Source organism: Ptychodera flava, chromosome 20 (assembly GCF_041260155.1).
Source record: "Ptychodera flava strain L36383 chromosome 20, AS_Pfla_20210202, whole genome shotgun sequence".
NCBI lineage: Eukaryota > Metazoa > Hemichordata > Enteropneusta > Ptychoderidae > Ptychodera > Ptychodera flava.
In genome coordinates, this window is record NC_091947.1 from 6,301,460 (window position 1) to 6,317,021 (window position 15,562).

At 35.7% G+C, this 15,562-nt stretch overlaps 1 protein-coding gene across 4 annotated transcripts in view; it reads left to right on the forward strand.

The window, feature by feature from the left end:
* Positions 1-4,052: 4,052 nt before the first annotated feature.
* Positions 4,053-15,562, forward strand: part of LOC139119860 (phosphatidylinositide phosphatase SAC2-like) — a 53,049-nt gene continuing 41,539 nt past the window's right edge. For all 4 annotated transcript variants that reach the window (XM_070683780.1, XM_070683782.1, XM_070683781.1 and 1 more), the window contains exons 1-2: positions 4,053-4,242; positions 4,429-4,509. In XM_070683780.1, the coding sequence (XP_070539881.1) occupies positions 4,146-4,242; positions 4,429-4,509 (178 nt within the window). In that variant the 5' untranslated portion in view covers positions 4,053-4,145. The remainder of the gene's footprint in view (positions 4,243-4,428; positions 4,510-15,562) is intronic.

Consider the following 15,562-nt stretch of genomic DNA (forward strand, 5'->3'; position numbering starts at 1 on the left):
TCTCCAAACTCAAAGTCAGATTCATAGTCTGATTCTACATCAGTGTCCTGATCAGCACACTCAGAAGCAACTGCATTTGCAGCATCTGCATCCTTTTGCTCAGTTCCCTGTTTCAGAGTAGATGTAGATGCAGTGACGGCTACTTTATAGGCAGAGAGATAGCCGTATGCTCATCGACATGGCATGCAGTACATACATCTTCGACTTATCAAATAACAACCAGTCACGGAACTCATTCTGACATGCATGTTGAAAAGGTCGCGGTTTTCGTCTTTCTCGATCATATTCCCTTTGTGCCTGCTGCTTCTCCTTGTCGTTTGTTTTTGTTTTCTTCTTTGGGGGCTCACAACCTTCCCAAAAACGCCACATATATTGGTAGGGCGATCCACAACTGGAAGCGCACGTGTGACAGCAGACTTGCAAGACCTATTACCTTTCTGTCAAACTTTGTTAGTATTAAGAATTGTGATTGGTCAAAATAACAGCCTACCCGTGAAATTGGCCAATTGCGTGCGTTATTTAATAAAAAAAGTTTAAGCAGTCGCTGCTTCCGTTCTCTGTCCGAAGAGACGGTAATTCGTTACGTACTCCAGAAGCAAAACTTGGACAAACCCTTAAATGCAAGCGGAGATCGGACAGACAAATAGTTGGATATATAGCCCAAAAAATTAGGTTTTCAAAATGAAAGTGGCTATTCGCACCGCAAAGGAATCTAAATTTCTTATTCGTACGTACCGCAGCGCTGCAACCCAATAAGAGAGAGGTTAGCTGTGGGTCCATAGCTGTGGTGTTTTCGGGATTCCTGCCTTTTACGGGCTGGTTTTGACTTTTACGATTGTAACCCCTGTCAATTTTCGTCGCTATCCCAGGAGTCATATCGCAACTTCCTGGTCTACATTGTTTGAACACTGGTCTCTTACAGTTCAAACTTGAAGAATATCTGACATACCGTTTGTAAGGAAGTGCCAATTTATTTGTATATGAACAAATACTAGCATCATTCTACTTGAAAGAGCTGTATGTCGCCCTCGACTCCACTGAATCAAGCAAAAGTGCATGATGTACTGTTGCCCTAATGCAATGATTTGTGTACATCATACTCAAATGTGCTGCTTCAGAGATGTTTTCCATCGTCGACCCCAACTTATTTTCACCAAGAGGTGAGTTACTGATGCATACTTATCTATGTATCGAAATTCGCACTTCGGTGTTTGAAGTAAAACAGACTGTTTCGGATAAAGTTAGATAGGTACGTTCAAATGCACCGACAGAACAATTTTCGAAAATGCTACTTAGGGGCCTGTTTTACCTCTGCTCTAAAACAGTATTTTAGCATCGGCGGAATTAGCTCGCGTCCAATCAAAATGGCACATGCCATGGTGTAATATAATTTACTATTTGCTTCCATCAATTTATTTCTTTAGGTGCGTGATCAAATGATGCCAGGTACCATAGTTTTAATGCAGCCAGCATATTATATATTATTGCCCTGCCTTTAAAGGACAGGTTTCTAGTATTCCAGATCTTAACGCAGTTCGTAAATTGCTCAAACACTGTTTTCCAGTTTTCTCTTAGGCCGCGTTCAAGTTCAAAAAAAGTGGTGGGGGGCTGGAGGAATTCACGGGGGATTCGAAAAATTTTTGGGGTAGTCGAGGGGGGACTTGAAAGTTTTGCTCTGCCTATAGGGGGGGGGGACCTTAAAATATTTTGACTCCCAACATTTTGATGTCGTCCAATGGTTCTAATGTTAGTAATAATTAAACAAAGTCTAGAACCGTTTTGTCATATTTTATGTCTTTAATCTCAAAAAAGTATAAAAATATATGAATGCCATTAAATTTTCGTAGAACAAGTTGGCCTTGTAATGGGGCAGGAGCTACAACTGTTGATAATTTTTCAATATTTCTATGCAATGTATCAAACACAGTTTATTGGTGTCTCTCTACAGCATGCTGCTGAAAAACACAATATTCAGTTTGTCAACAAAGCCCGTCTGTCTAAATATTGGTGATAATTGAATGATGCAAATGCACGGTACACGTAGGCTGTGTTGGCAAGATGAATACTGGATAGCTCAACATTCTGTAGGGAGTAGAACGAGAACACAATTTTAAGGTAAAGGGCGACGAATTCGGACGCGCACACGCTTTAGAACGTTTCTGCGCAGATTTAACTCAAGCCTGCCGCAAATGGGTTATTTTGTAGCGCATGTATTTAACATCACCTGTCATTGTTGAAATTGCGCTTTTACCTAATTTTCTGACTCAGTGTCTTAGAAATACATGTGACCTATAACCTTGTCATATTTTGACCCCCTAGGAAGCTGGTTTTTTATTCAATATGAGCGAAAAATTAACATTTCTCTCCCATTTATATTGCGCAAATTACCCATTCACCTGGAGATATTGTAAAAAGTAGCGTGGTGACACCCTTTTATTAAAAGTGTAAACTAAATGGTATTATGTCAGGAGTTTATTCGCCAAGTTTGGTCAAAATGACACAATTCAAAGCGACAGGAAGAAAGTTCGAAAATTATGTAGTGATATAATTTCGATATCGTCATTTTGTAATCGATACTTATGTTAAATTTCTTCACAAACATCATGAAAACTATACCTTCGACAGATATGGATCTTAAGTCTTGGTATTTATTAAAATTAACTCATTTGCTAGTCGTTTTATAATTGCTTTCTTTAGTTTAAGTGAATTATATCATTTTTATTTTTTTCTAACGACGCCATTTTAACGTCCGTTTCCATGGAAACAAGCGTGGTGACCCCCATTTTTATTTCATTTTTGCACTTGCACAACTTCCAAGAATATTTTATGCAAAGTTTCAAGAAAATTACACCACAACTTAATTTTGACTTAATTCGTAGTACTTCACCTTAAGAAGAGTTTCGATCGGTCATAGGACACTCAATCGACAGTGAAACATACATCTACTTGTACACAAGATCCAGCCAGAGAGCAACACATAGAAGACTAGGGGACTAACAGTTACCATGGAGTTTTGAATTCTGGCATATGAGAACAATCAAATATTAGAGAAAAAAGATGGGGTCACCATACTTGATCTTATACAAATGTACGATGAAAAGTCAGTTTTTCTAAAATCACTTAAAATCAATATATAAAACCATTCATTTCAAGTTCATGCAGTGAATGAAATTTTCACATCTCATTGTACCAATAACACAAAAGTAAAACTTTGAACAGTAAAGACTCTAATTTAAATGGAAAAATGTGTGACTAAATGGAATCTTTTATTTGTTATCAAATTTGCCACTATCACATGCAAAATTTCTGAGATTAAAACATTAATTTCATGGAATATTTTAACCTTCTAGTATTGTCAATTTTGTAAAACATTTTATAAGTAGCATCTAAGTTGTATATGTCTTGTACTTTGGGAAAAAAATTCGGTAGGTCACTGTGCTCATTTTTTCACAATTTGGTTAAACGTAGCTAAAAATACACAATTTTCATAATCTCTCATGATTGTCATTTTGTGTGCTTTTCAGCTGGTGCCATTGAACTGGTCAGAGTTGGATAAACTTAAGTCGGCTTAGACTGAGAAATCCAAAAAGTTCACTGATGCATTTAAAAATGAATCAATTTTCAATTTAAGAACTTGCCCTAGGTATATGGCTCTAAAACCTGCTGATAAGAAGTAGTGTTGAACAAATGCGTGCAGAACGACACATTACATGTTTTATTTACTCTGCGTGCATTCTTAATAAATATGCGGCTATATGGTAATTGGGGGGGGGACTTGAAAATTTTTGAGGGTATTGAGGGGGGATCTGAAAAAAATAAGATTTCAATCGCGATTCCTCCAGCTCCCCCCTCACCATTTTTTTGAACGCGGCCTTAGATGTGTTACTGTTTATACGTAGCTGCATAGCTCGAGTGTTGGCTGGTCCCCGCCTCACAAGCACAAAGAGGCGTCTTAATTCGTGCTGCGTCTAGTCAAGTCACGTGAGACGCAGTGATCAGCGAAAGCTCCAGTGCAGTGCCACCAGCGAACGAAGCGTTAGGTACTTTCGTTTCTGCGCATGGAATCGTGGGAAATGAACATGGCGGGTGAAGGATGAACCAAGGATAGACGATCAGTCGACATAACTCGCGACAGTGGGTCAGAAATGGAACTGTTCCAGGCTCATGATCATTACATTATCCAGGATGGAGAATACAGCTTGTGGTGTAATCGATTTGATGGACGTTTGACGCCAAGAAGTGGTAAGTGAACATATTTTCATGAGCGTGTTGCAGCTGGGACAGAAACAGTGTATTGTTGTACAGGCTGCTCACTGAAGTACGGAATACGGACAAAAACGAAGAGTGTAACGGAGATCGATTTTCGTTTGTTTCACGATCGAACCATTTGTTTTCAAGCGCTCTTTTTTTTATTGGCAACCTTTCTAGGGTCGGATCTGTGTTCAGCCTGGAACCCAGTCTGCCTTGGACAAGTAGAAGGAGTAATTGGCAAAATCCAAATTCATCCAGGTTAGTTCCATCACTTCAAATAATGTTAAATGACAAAATACAAGTCACACCGCTAGCACAACGGTGCACGCAACTATTTGATGTGTCAATTACGAAGAATCGTGTAAACACGGGTGTATTTTCTTCGCAAACATTTAAATTCATGTCATTGTATCGATTACTTCATATGGAAGAGTACAAGCCTCTTTGAAAGAGAAATAAACGACCGGCGAATATGTATGTGTTTACATTATACTTTATTTTCAATATCGCCGATGCAGACGACCTAAAATGGGCGGGACCACATAGCACACAAGCTCGTGTCACACCATCGCGTTTATTGTATTAGTTTATAGAGGTATGTGAGAAACGGTATTTTACATTCCAACGAAACAGTTGTGAAGAATGTGCATGAATTATCTTGTTGGTGGAAAGTATCGTTCAATAAACACAGACAGGAAAATGGGAAATAATAGTAATATGAAACGAAAGTTTATTACCTTAAAAGCCAAGCGTATCTCAAGGCTATGCTTTATTTTTAGACTATACTAGTATTTTTGAACGGCCTTGAGATTTGACATGTTGGTCAAAACACGTCAAATCACAAAGAACTTGGAAGGACAAAAGGATTAAAAGGCCAGCAGCTTTAAACTACCTTGATGATTTTTGTCAATATTTTTGTTTTTAATGTCAACTATAGTTTCTTGCTCTACCCCCAAAAGCATGTTGCAATACACAGTATCCAGCTTGTCAACTCGGCCTCTAAATGTGTAAACAGCATTGTTATTGTTGTTGACAAGTGAATTCTGGTCCGGACTAGTATTTACATGCAAACAATAACTGAATTTTTTCACATATCAATGCTGTGTATGACAATGTCAATAGTAGATGTTCCAACATGTTATGGGGAGTAGAACCGAAATGAGAGTAGGAAAGAATTGATGTCTTTCAATCTGGTTATATTTTTGGAATTTTCTTTCAATTGCCAAATGGTAAAGGCATATTGTTCCACACATATTGTTTTTCTGTGCATTTCTTTATGGGATCATCTTTATTCACGTTCTAGCACTGTGTGTAGGAATGATTTAGAGATTATGAAATAGTCAGAAATGAATCTTTATGTCCGTAAACAATCCAAGTCAATTCACTGGTCCTTGAGGAAATTATGAGAAAGTGGAGATACAGAATTTATAAAGGTATTTTGTTGTTTACAGAATTCATGAAACTTTTTTGTTCTTTTTTCTTTGTGGTTGCTCTCAGTGGGAAAAAATTTAAAAATCTACCTTTGCAAGTTTATGCGGAACAAGGTGAAAAGTTCATGGGAGAATATCAAGTATTAAAAATGGCGCACAATTGAAGGGCAGGGTTTGTAATGCTGACCATATTGTGTCTTTTCTGTTTGATCATATGACTAAATATATCTCCAGTATCAATGTTTTGTCAGACCAAGGGGAATATGTCTCATCAAATGTTGCATCAGCCATCATTCACCACAATGAAGTGAGTAACAGTGATAATGGGAATTTAGCCTAACCACCAACATAACACAGCATTGCTGCAGTTTTTGTATAAGTTACATTGTAATTTAGCAACAGGATGAATGAAATGGGAAAAAACATGTCCACATGGAACAATATTTGAAAATTGAATGTATGGAATAGAAGAGTATGGCAAAAATAATTCCAGTGCATGATACTATTAATAGTATAGGTTGTGTTTTATACCACAGCTTTCACAAAAATACCCATGTTATATGTGGTATTTACTTCTTTCTCTTTGGCAAGGAAATTCTTATCAGTCCTATGAAAACTTTTAAATATTAGTCGATTTAGAGTTTATTAAAGAGCTGAAATATACCGGTATTGTGCTTTCTCTCTAAAAAATAATGCCCCACCAATATTTACTGACATAAGAGTAAATATTTGCATATTATATTTACTGGCTTACACCTTCTAGTTTACATTTCAAATATGTAAACAAGTTAACAGCTTATAATGCTGTATAAAATATGTAACTAAGATTTTAAAGTATTTGGCAAATTTGTCTTTGATATTTTGTGATGTTGCCACAGACAAAATCTGTAAAGCTGAGATAAAAAGTACAGTTACATATAACTTACAATGGTGTGGTTGTGCGAGTAGAAAATTTGTAGGATTTAGCCAAGGTGTTAATTCTGTCACTTGATAAAGTGCAGGAGGAAGTTTAGTCATGCTGCTGCTCATTCAAACATGACATTTCCTTTGATAACAGAAGACCTTGAATTCATTGATTCATTGTTATTAAGGCAGTGCGTGACAATTTCTGTTTGTGAAATGAAATGCTGACGCCAAGACTCGCTGTACGTGGATAATCAAAATCAAATGAAATAGAATTCTGAATTAACTATGGCATCAAAATCCTGCAGCTACAGGTACCACCATTGATAATTTTTCTGTAAAATAAAAATGTTGGGCCAGGTGAAAACCAAAGAGGTGAGCCAGCTGTTTGAAAACTGCATCTCATGTGATGTGTGTTGATAGACTATGATGTCTCATACTGCAATCACAACGTTGAATTACCACCATTTACATGTAGCCATACTAGTCTGTGTAATCAGCTGTGCCCAACCATGCTTTGACCACAACATGTCTTTAGAGTTCATTACACAAGTCACAGATTCAAATCTTGTCTTTATCTCCTTGAAGATCCAAAGTACATCTCTTGATAAGCTGAATAAGAAGCCAGAAATTGGTGCGTCAGTTGAGTTAATCTTTCATTCAGATACAAAGAACAACTTTAAAATTATTGATGTTCATTCAAATTGAAGCTGTGTGTCGTGTTCATATCCACACACTGGACAAGTAACCATCTATTCACCAATTTCCCAAAAAAATTTGTCCAATTCATAGTGGGGATACAGCAGTAAGCTGCCCATTCTCCTTTGGTTTCAAATCAGTGACAATATACCCCATGTAAAAAGTTTGAATAACACCCTAGAAGCTAAAAAACTGTGTGGTGTATATTAACTTTCAGTTCTTTTCTAATGATCACCATATCACCATAAAACTATGACCTGTTGGCTACAGCTCATCACAGTTAGAGCTAGCATATGATATCCTTTGAGAAGTATGCGCAGACAACATTTCTTTTCAGCGACAGCCACATTGTAAGCTGATATCTGAGAGTTTCCCATTCATGGGTGAAAATATTACTTTCTTCACTTCATAACAGATCAGACACAAATGTACAAACACACTTTTTCAATGAACAGTAGCCATTCCATCTCTAAATTTAGATCAAATCAATAACTTTAAGTCACAAGGATTTCTCAAGAACCAACACAACAAGCCAGCATGATGTCAAATCTGTCAATGCACGGCACACTATTCCCCATAATAAATACAATAATTGATTGTTGCAATAAGCAAATACCAGTAACCGTTATTTCACCTTCAATGACAATGTACCAAACATAAAATTTTTATTCACAGTGAGACCCAAGGTCTCTTTATCAGAATTAATTAATTGTGTGTGACATTGTAAAAAGGATTAACATGCTGCATTTTAACATTTGTCAGACCCTGAAAAACAGTTACTGCAGAATGGTTAAAGTTCAGAGGTACAGAAACTGGCACGCCCATGATTTAAGTTTTTAGTAGTTGTTTTTGGCAGTTTTAACATCCACAAATTACATTTCAACATGTCACATCACGTGAAATCAAATCAGTGATAAAACAAATGAACGAGAAATGAAACAGAAAATACAGGTGATAAGGCACCCTTGATAAAATACTTCGCTGTTGTCAAATTTTCCTCAAATGTACCAGAAATAAAACACAATATAAATACATACACCAATTTTCCAAGTTTTCTTTAGTGTGTACATGTAGTAATTAAACACAGTTGTTGTGTCTTTATCATATGTATTGTGCAAAAACATACCCATCTGTGGAAAGTGAATAAAATTGTTATCACAGCAAAAGAGCCAAATGGTAAAGTTTGGAATTATAGATTGTACCAGTTTTACTGTGGATATCACTGGGGTCAAGTGACAACAGGTGAAACAGGGTCAAACTTTATCAAAGTCATGACTCAAAGTATCTTACCAAACAATTGCTCAATGTAAATAATCTTGCCAGGAAGTGTACACAGAGAGAACATGACAGGACATCTCTGCAGTCTCCTAAGTAACAAATTCCATCACCTCTGTCTCTTTACTAGGTTACCATTGCATGAAACAAATCTGATTTTTGTCAACGGAAAATTTATATATTTTTCTTATATTTACTGATCAGTAATATATCAAATATTTCATGAGAAATTCAGGTTGACTGAAAGAAGTTCATAGTTGAAATTTTGCAATCAAATAAATGTACGTTTAAATGAATGCAGTTTTATGAATGTACATTCTGAAAATGTTGGTATTTTGATTAGGGTGAAAAAGTGATTCCGTGAAAGGTAATAATTGAATTAGCGTACTTCCTCAAGCAAAACATGTCATATTCAACTTGTATGAATCAATAAACCTGGCATTTTATCAATATGACCTATTGCATATGTTGTTTTATCATTACAAAGAGCCAAATTTGGTGAATATTCATGAATATCATATTCCGGTAATATTATTTTGATGTGTCTTATATTAAAAAAAATGATTACCAGTACATTAATCCTTTCGTCAGGTTAATTAACAACAAAATAGGCACAGTATCTGGGAATTTTTAAAGCATTTTATTTCCAATGTTTGAACTGTGTAAAGTGAACATCCATATATATATCAATCATCCATGTGTGGAGCACGAATATGTATGGAGTGAAATATTTGTATGCTTCCGGCTGCTATTGAACCATATGGTGGTACGTGTGGGTGTTTGATAATAGATGGAATAAGTACATACAGGCTCTGTTGGTGGGACAATGACCTTTCTTGTCTTTGCAATGGGATGCTGGTTTGACAACAGCTTGTATGACTCATACACAGTGACTTCGTTGATATAATGCCGGGAATGCTGTGCTTTGCAAGTCAAACACCACAGGTCTAAATGCTGTAATGCTCAGTTACAGTTCTGATGTTTTTGATGTAGGCGTAAACCCATGTAACTAAAATGTCACTTGTATTTCTGTCACTATCAATCATGGACAACACAGGTCTCTTTTTCACGGTGCAAAGTACCAGTACATATTAATCAATATAAGGCCAAAAAAAAAGAAAAGAAATGTTTCTGGTCAGGTCTTTCTTTAAAAAATGGTGCAGGATACAAATTTTTAAAAATTTTTTTTTTCCCTCAAGGGAGGGAGGAGGGTCCACTCAGTTTTATAGTTTTATCAATATAGTCACATATATACTGTTCATGCAGTCACTGATCATGCACCCCAAAGAATTTTCTCTTTCTCTTCAGCCGTTTTGGTTTGGTGTCATAGCAATCAGTACGTAGTTTGCAGCAGCCGCCGGCCACAAAACCGGAAGAAAAAGGGTGACGCACTGTTGTTCAGATGCACGATGACGTGCGCGCCGACCAGAAATATTTCTTTTTTTTGGCCTAAATATTAGGAGAGAAATGGATAATTTGACAGGTTTGCCCATACTTTGGACCAAATTTTCAGTTCATGGTACATATTACATTTTGCAGGAAAAGCTCGTTTTTACCTCTGACTGCCATATTGGTCTGTGTCCCAGTGTCTTTGCAGTCATTGGGTAATGGTTGAAAGCTGTTGTGAATGCGATATGCATAGTATTTCATAAGATGACACCCTAACTACAGAAGTGTATTGCACTTACACAGCATGAGTCATTCAGGTCACTTTTGCTGGCTTTAACTGTACTTCAGTTTGCAGTCACTAAAGACATTCTCTTAATGCTACCGTTCAGCCCAGCTCTCAGACATCAGATTGCTGAACACAATCACCAGTAAAGGCATAGGAATGACAACTATGTCGCTGTGTACACTTAGATCAGAATCACTGCAATTCTTCGACCAACGGATTTTGTTACATCCTTTGTTCACTTAAAGACAAAATGGACCTCTGTAAAGGAAGAAAGAGTCATGCTTATTTCTCAGGTTCATTTCTTTTACTTGATTTTCCACTTTTCATTTGTGTTTGCCGTCTGTCTAGCTGTAAAGATTCCTCACCATTATGACCATTGGAAGCTTTTTTACAATCAAATTACATCAGTGAAACAGGAATTAATATTTTATGGCATGTGTAATTTGAATTTTATTGCTTTTTATTAGTTGGCCTAGAATGTCTGGGTACCTAGGATGATGACTTATTAATTTAAATAATGTCACCAGTGACTCTTCTGTGTGCACATGATTGATATAATACTATAATCTGTTTCAAGTCATGTATCTAGATATAACACAGAGACATCAATGTTTATCTAATGTGCATGAAAGGTATTTATGTTTGGTTATTTTCCATGGTTTATGGTGGTAGTAATAGGATTATTAGCCAAAGTGCAATTTACTATTATTTCAATGGGTACCAATGTTTATATGGAGTCATTATGGAATGGAAGGTGCCCTGAAATAATCAGACTATTGCTGTTGGTTTTTTTCCAGGTTTCTCTCACAACCGGGAAACTGTCCCCCTCTCACTGAAAAATCAGGGTTGGGGAGGGGAGATTTGGTTCTGATTGAGGGGAACCATACAAATTTTTGCAAATCATGCAAATTATAAGGTTTATCAAGTTATTAACTCATTAAGGTTAAAGAATTGGTCAAATATTAAATTGAAAACAGTCTCAAGCTTTTTTTTTTGTCTTTGTAGGAAATGTTTACACCATTATACCGGTAGACACTTACATTGATCATCCATGTAAGTTCAGACACAGTTTTGTAATCTGGAGGCAGAGTTTGTGATGTTTCACCATAGGCACTGATCATTGTGGAATACTACCATCTATACTCTGTGTAATTACATATCTCAAGATCTCAGTGTTTAGGGTGACATTGCCACATTTTTGTGATTAAGGGGATTTAAATATGATAAGGGAGGGAATCATGCAATTGCGCGTTCTAGAGAAAACACAGGCATACATGCATGCTCCAGTAATCACAAGATACGGCATTTTCAGATTGCTTTCCATTGTTCAAAATGGAAATGTGTCAATTCTAATTTAGTTCTGTTGATAATCAAAATGCAAACAATTACTTGAAGTTAATATTCAGAACAGAAAAGTGAAATTGCAAGGTCTCCTGGCTGTCTAGGATAATTATTATTCATGAATAAATTAAGAACTTGTATTAAATGAAGCGTCTCAGACAGTTTTGTATACATGTGTTCATTGTCACAAGTTGCCTGAGGGTATTTACATGATGGCTGTTTCATCGACCGAAGTCGCAAAATATTGCACACAAATAAAATGCTTTGTTTGTTTTGTTTTCAATATGGCTCTTGATTTGAAAATAGCATTTAGCATCACACCATGTGGAAAGCAAATTGTCACAGCTGGGTACAGCAACGTCAGTGGACAGAAATAAGCTGGTAGAATGCTGTGTATGTATAACAACAGTTCTCGGCTTGAGCGTTGAAAGATCCTGTTAGAATTACTGCCAAAGTTGCAGTGTTCCTTGAAATTCTATGAAGCTGATGTCACCATGTATAACCCACACATTACTCAATATTAAAAGATATATGAGGAAACATTTTGACAAGAATATAGCTAAAAGTGAACAATTTTTAACAAATATTATATTTTGGCATATACATGTATTATTTTAATTATCCCTTTACCCTCATCAAAACACAATCAGCACAGGAAAACGTTTAGTAAGGTGTATGCAGCTAATCTGGACCCTATCAATAAAGTAATTTTGCATATAGTTCAAATATTACTATGTACAAATTCAATATTTCACATACCTTGTCAGTATTAAATATTTTTATGATGTCTATAAATTCAGTTTTCAGAGTTACCGATATCAAAGTCGTGATATCCTGTCACATCCATAGTGCAGTCACTGTTAAAGATTTTCTCATACTGTGAACTGTAAAGTATCCTGACCTCATTCCATATTTCCAAATGAATTACAGCTCTCTGCATATCGTAGCTCTACCATTTATTCATATTTTTCATCAGATTTGTATAGTCTACGTCTTAGTCTCAGTAATAGTCTTTGAGTATGAGATTCAATATTGCAATGGATTCTGATTAAAGTGACCAGTGCCTTCATAAAATCCATGAATATCTTTGAGGAAATCTTGTGATCCCTCCAATGCAATGCTAGCCTTTAGAATTATAATATGTCAGTCGCCAAGGTTACAAATTGCAGATACAATAGCACTCTTGTGTTGGCAGTAAAAGAACCATTCATATTGGATGATCTCAGAAAATCTTGTTGTCAAATTAAGTGTTTTATGTACAATTTTGTATTCATGGATATGAATGAAGGAAGACCAATCTAACCAATAATTAACTCAGAGTGAAAAATGCAAAGTGGCCCTGACTGACGTTGAGCTGTATGATGTTGTATCTTTTCATTCAGTTTGTATTGCTGCATTTTTCTTTGATGTGCATTGTTTGACTTTAACAAAGTAATTCATTCATTGATATTATGCCAATCTTCTATGGTATGACTTTGTTCAATAATTGAACAGTGTTCACAATGGTACTTGACGTTTACAGGCATTGAATTTAGATGTTTACTACCTGATCTAAGGTGAAGATTCTGCTGAGCGTTTGGAGTGGAGTCAATTTTAAAGCCCCATTTTTCAGTACGTGTTAAAACCTATTGTGTCGACTACTGCTTCTCATCAAGCGTTGAAATGCATTGCAGTAAAATGTGTTACATGGAGATGAAGATACCATTGAATGTCTGGACTGAAGGCAAATTGTAAAGCCTCAGTTTGAGTTTGTGTGAAACCTTGTTTGTCCAGGTGCTTGTCTGTCAACATTTAAAGGCTCTTGAAAAAGATGTTTTCTGTGCAATTTAAGGTGAAGATGCTGTTCAGTTATATGATGTCTTTATTTTTAAAACCAGCTCATAGAAAAAAAATATAAACTTAAGTAAGACATAATTCTGCAGGAATAAATAACAAGCAAAAATATCTAAATGACATTGAAAATGAAAATAACATTTTAATGAAGTGGATGTAAATTTAGAGCTCCAGTTTTCAGTTTGTGTAAAGAGCTACTTCTCTAAATTTATACTAACTTTTGTTGTCATGGAGCTTTGAAATGCTGTTGGGTTTCTAACCAACTGCATGTCTGTTGTAAACCATCATCAAATTTGTTTGACAACACTCCTTTGCTCACATATTAAATGTGACCTTTGACCTTTTACAGGTCTCTCTCTCTCTTGGTCTGTCTGTCTGTTTCTTTAATATGTGTGTATGGTGTGTGTGTGTGTGTGTGTGTGTGTGTGTGTGTGTGTGTGTGTGTGTGTATATATATTATTTTTTTTTTTTTTTTTAATTTTTTTTTTTGAATTTAGTATGTTTATTTGCCATAGAAATACGACGTACTATGTACAGAATGTCAAGAGTGGTGTGATATTTAAAAAAATATCTAAAAAAAAAAAAAAAAAAAAAAAAAAAAAAAATGCAATAGTGACATTTCTGCAGAAAAGGTAATGCTATACAATTATTGGAATGTGATCTATGGCTGGAAAACAGGAAAAGCTTAAGTGAAGCTTGCATCATCTGTTTCCCATTTAACTGTACAGAAAGTAACCAATCGTAAAATACAGAGGGCTTTTACAATAAGTAAACAAAATAAACTTGTAAATTAACGCACGGTAAATACACTGTGTTGTACTGACTAAAACAGATTAATGTGGAGAACTGAGGCGAAAAAAATGAGCTATCAGAAAGAACAATAAACACGTAACAAGGAGAAAAAGAATAAAATGTAGCAAGGTAAATTTGGTGGATCACTGATTGATTATCAAGTAATCTTTTAATTCGCTTTGAAGCCGTTTCTATTAGGTATGTTACGGATATCATGTGGTATCTCATTCCATATTTTGCCACCGTGATAGTCAAAGGAAAATTTGCCCAAAGTATAATTCCTTCTAGGGATTAGAACATCCCTATTTGTAATTAATCTTGTTTGGTAATGGTGTTGTGGGAAAGAAAAATACTCATCAAAACGTCTGGGTAATCTGTTGTGAAAAAGATCATATATATATATATATATATATTATATATATATACCATATATCTCCATCACAAGTTGTTATATCTCCATCACAAGTTGTTATACATTTTCATGTTACAATGACCTCTCATTGTGAACAGACTTTCATGTCACTCAAAAGAGGCTCCATCTTTTCATTTCTGGTGAAAGTACAGCATGTCACCATTACTTAACAAAGCAAAACCAGGCTGTTATTGAATCCAGTTAGTTGCCCACTCTGAGGAATAAGAGTTGCAGCTGTAATTGTATGCAAACAAATACCCATGAGCACTAGGTGCGCTGCACACTCACAAAGGTACCTGTTTTCCAAATGAGCAGTTTGACCCACCCACCAAAAGAGAGTACATGTGTACAGAAAAGTTATCTTTTTCTCCAAAAGATAAATGCAATATAGTGTAGCCGTGTTGTGCATAGCAGCTCTACTCAGATATGGTAGAATCTGATCAAGTATGTGACAGTATGAACACAGGTATCTAGAGACAGTAGTCAAGGATTGAGTGACATTGACATTGTGATAGAAGTCAGGGGGTTGGCAGAAGCCAGCAAGTAGGTCAGCAGAACTGAAATGAAGAGTGAAAGAGGTCATTCATGGATGACGGAAGGATGTTAAAACAAAGCAACACCATAATGAATATTTTATGTTCAGCATACGTTTTGTAGTTTACTTGCCAAGGGAAAGAATAACATTAGTAACGCAACAGCAAGTATCTCCATTCATCCTGCCTCAAGAAGGTAATTGCAAATAAAATTATTGAGATTGAAATTTGAAAATATTTACATCATATTAAAGTCAACAACAAATAAAATTCAGTATTATTAACTTTTTTTGCATTGCTAAATTTAACCATAGGGCAATCAAACATTAGCAGGAAACATTTTATCTTTAGCAGGAAACACATTTTATCTTCAAAACTAAAATGTGAAAACTATCAAACACTGTGCCGAATGGTATCA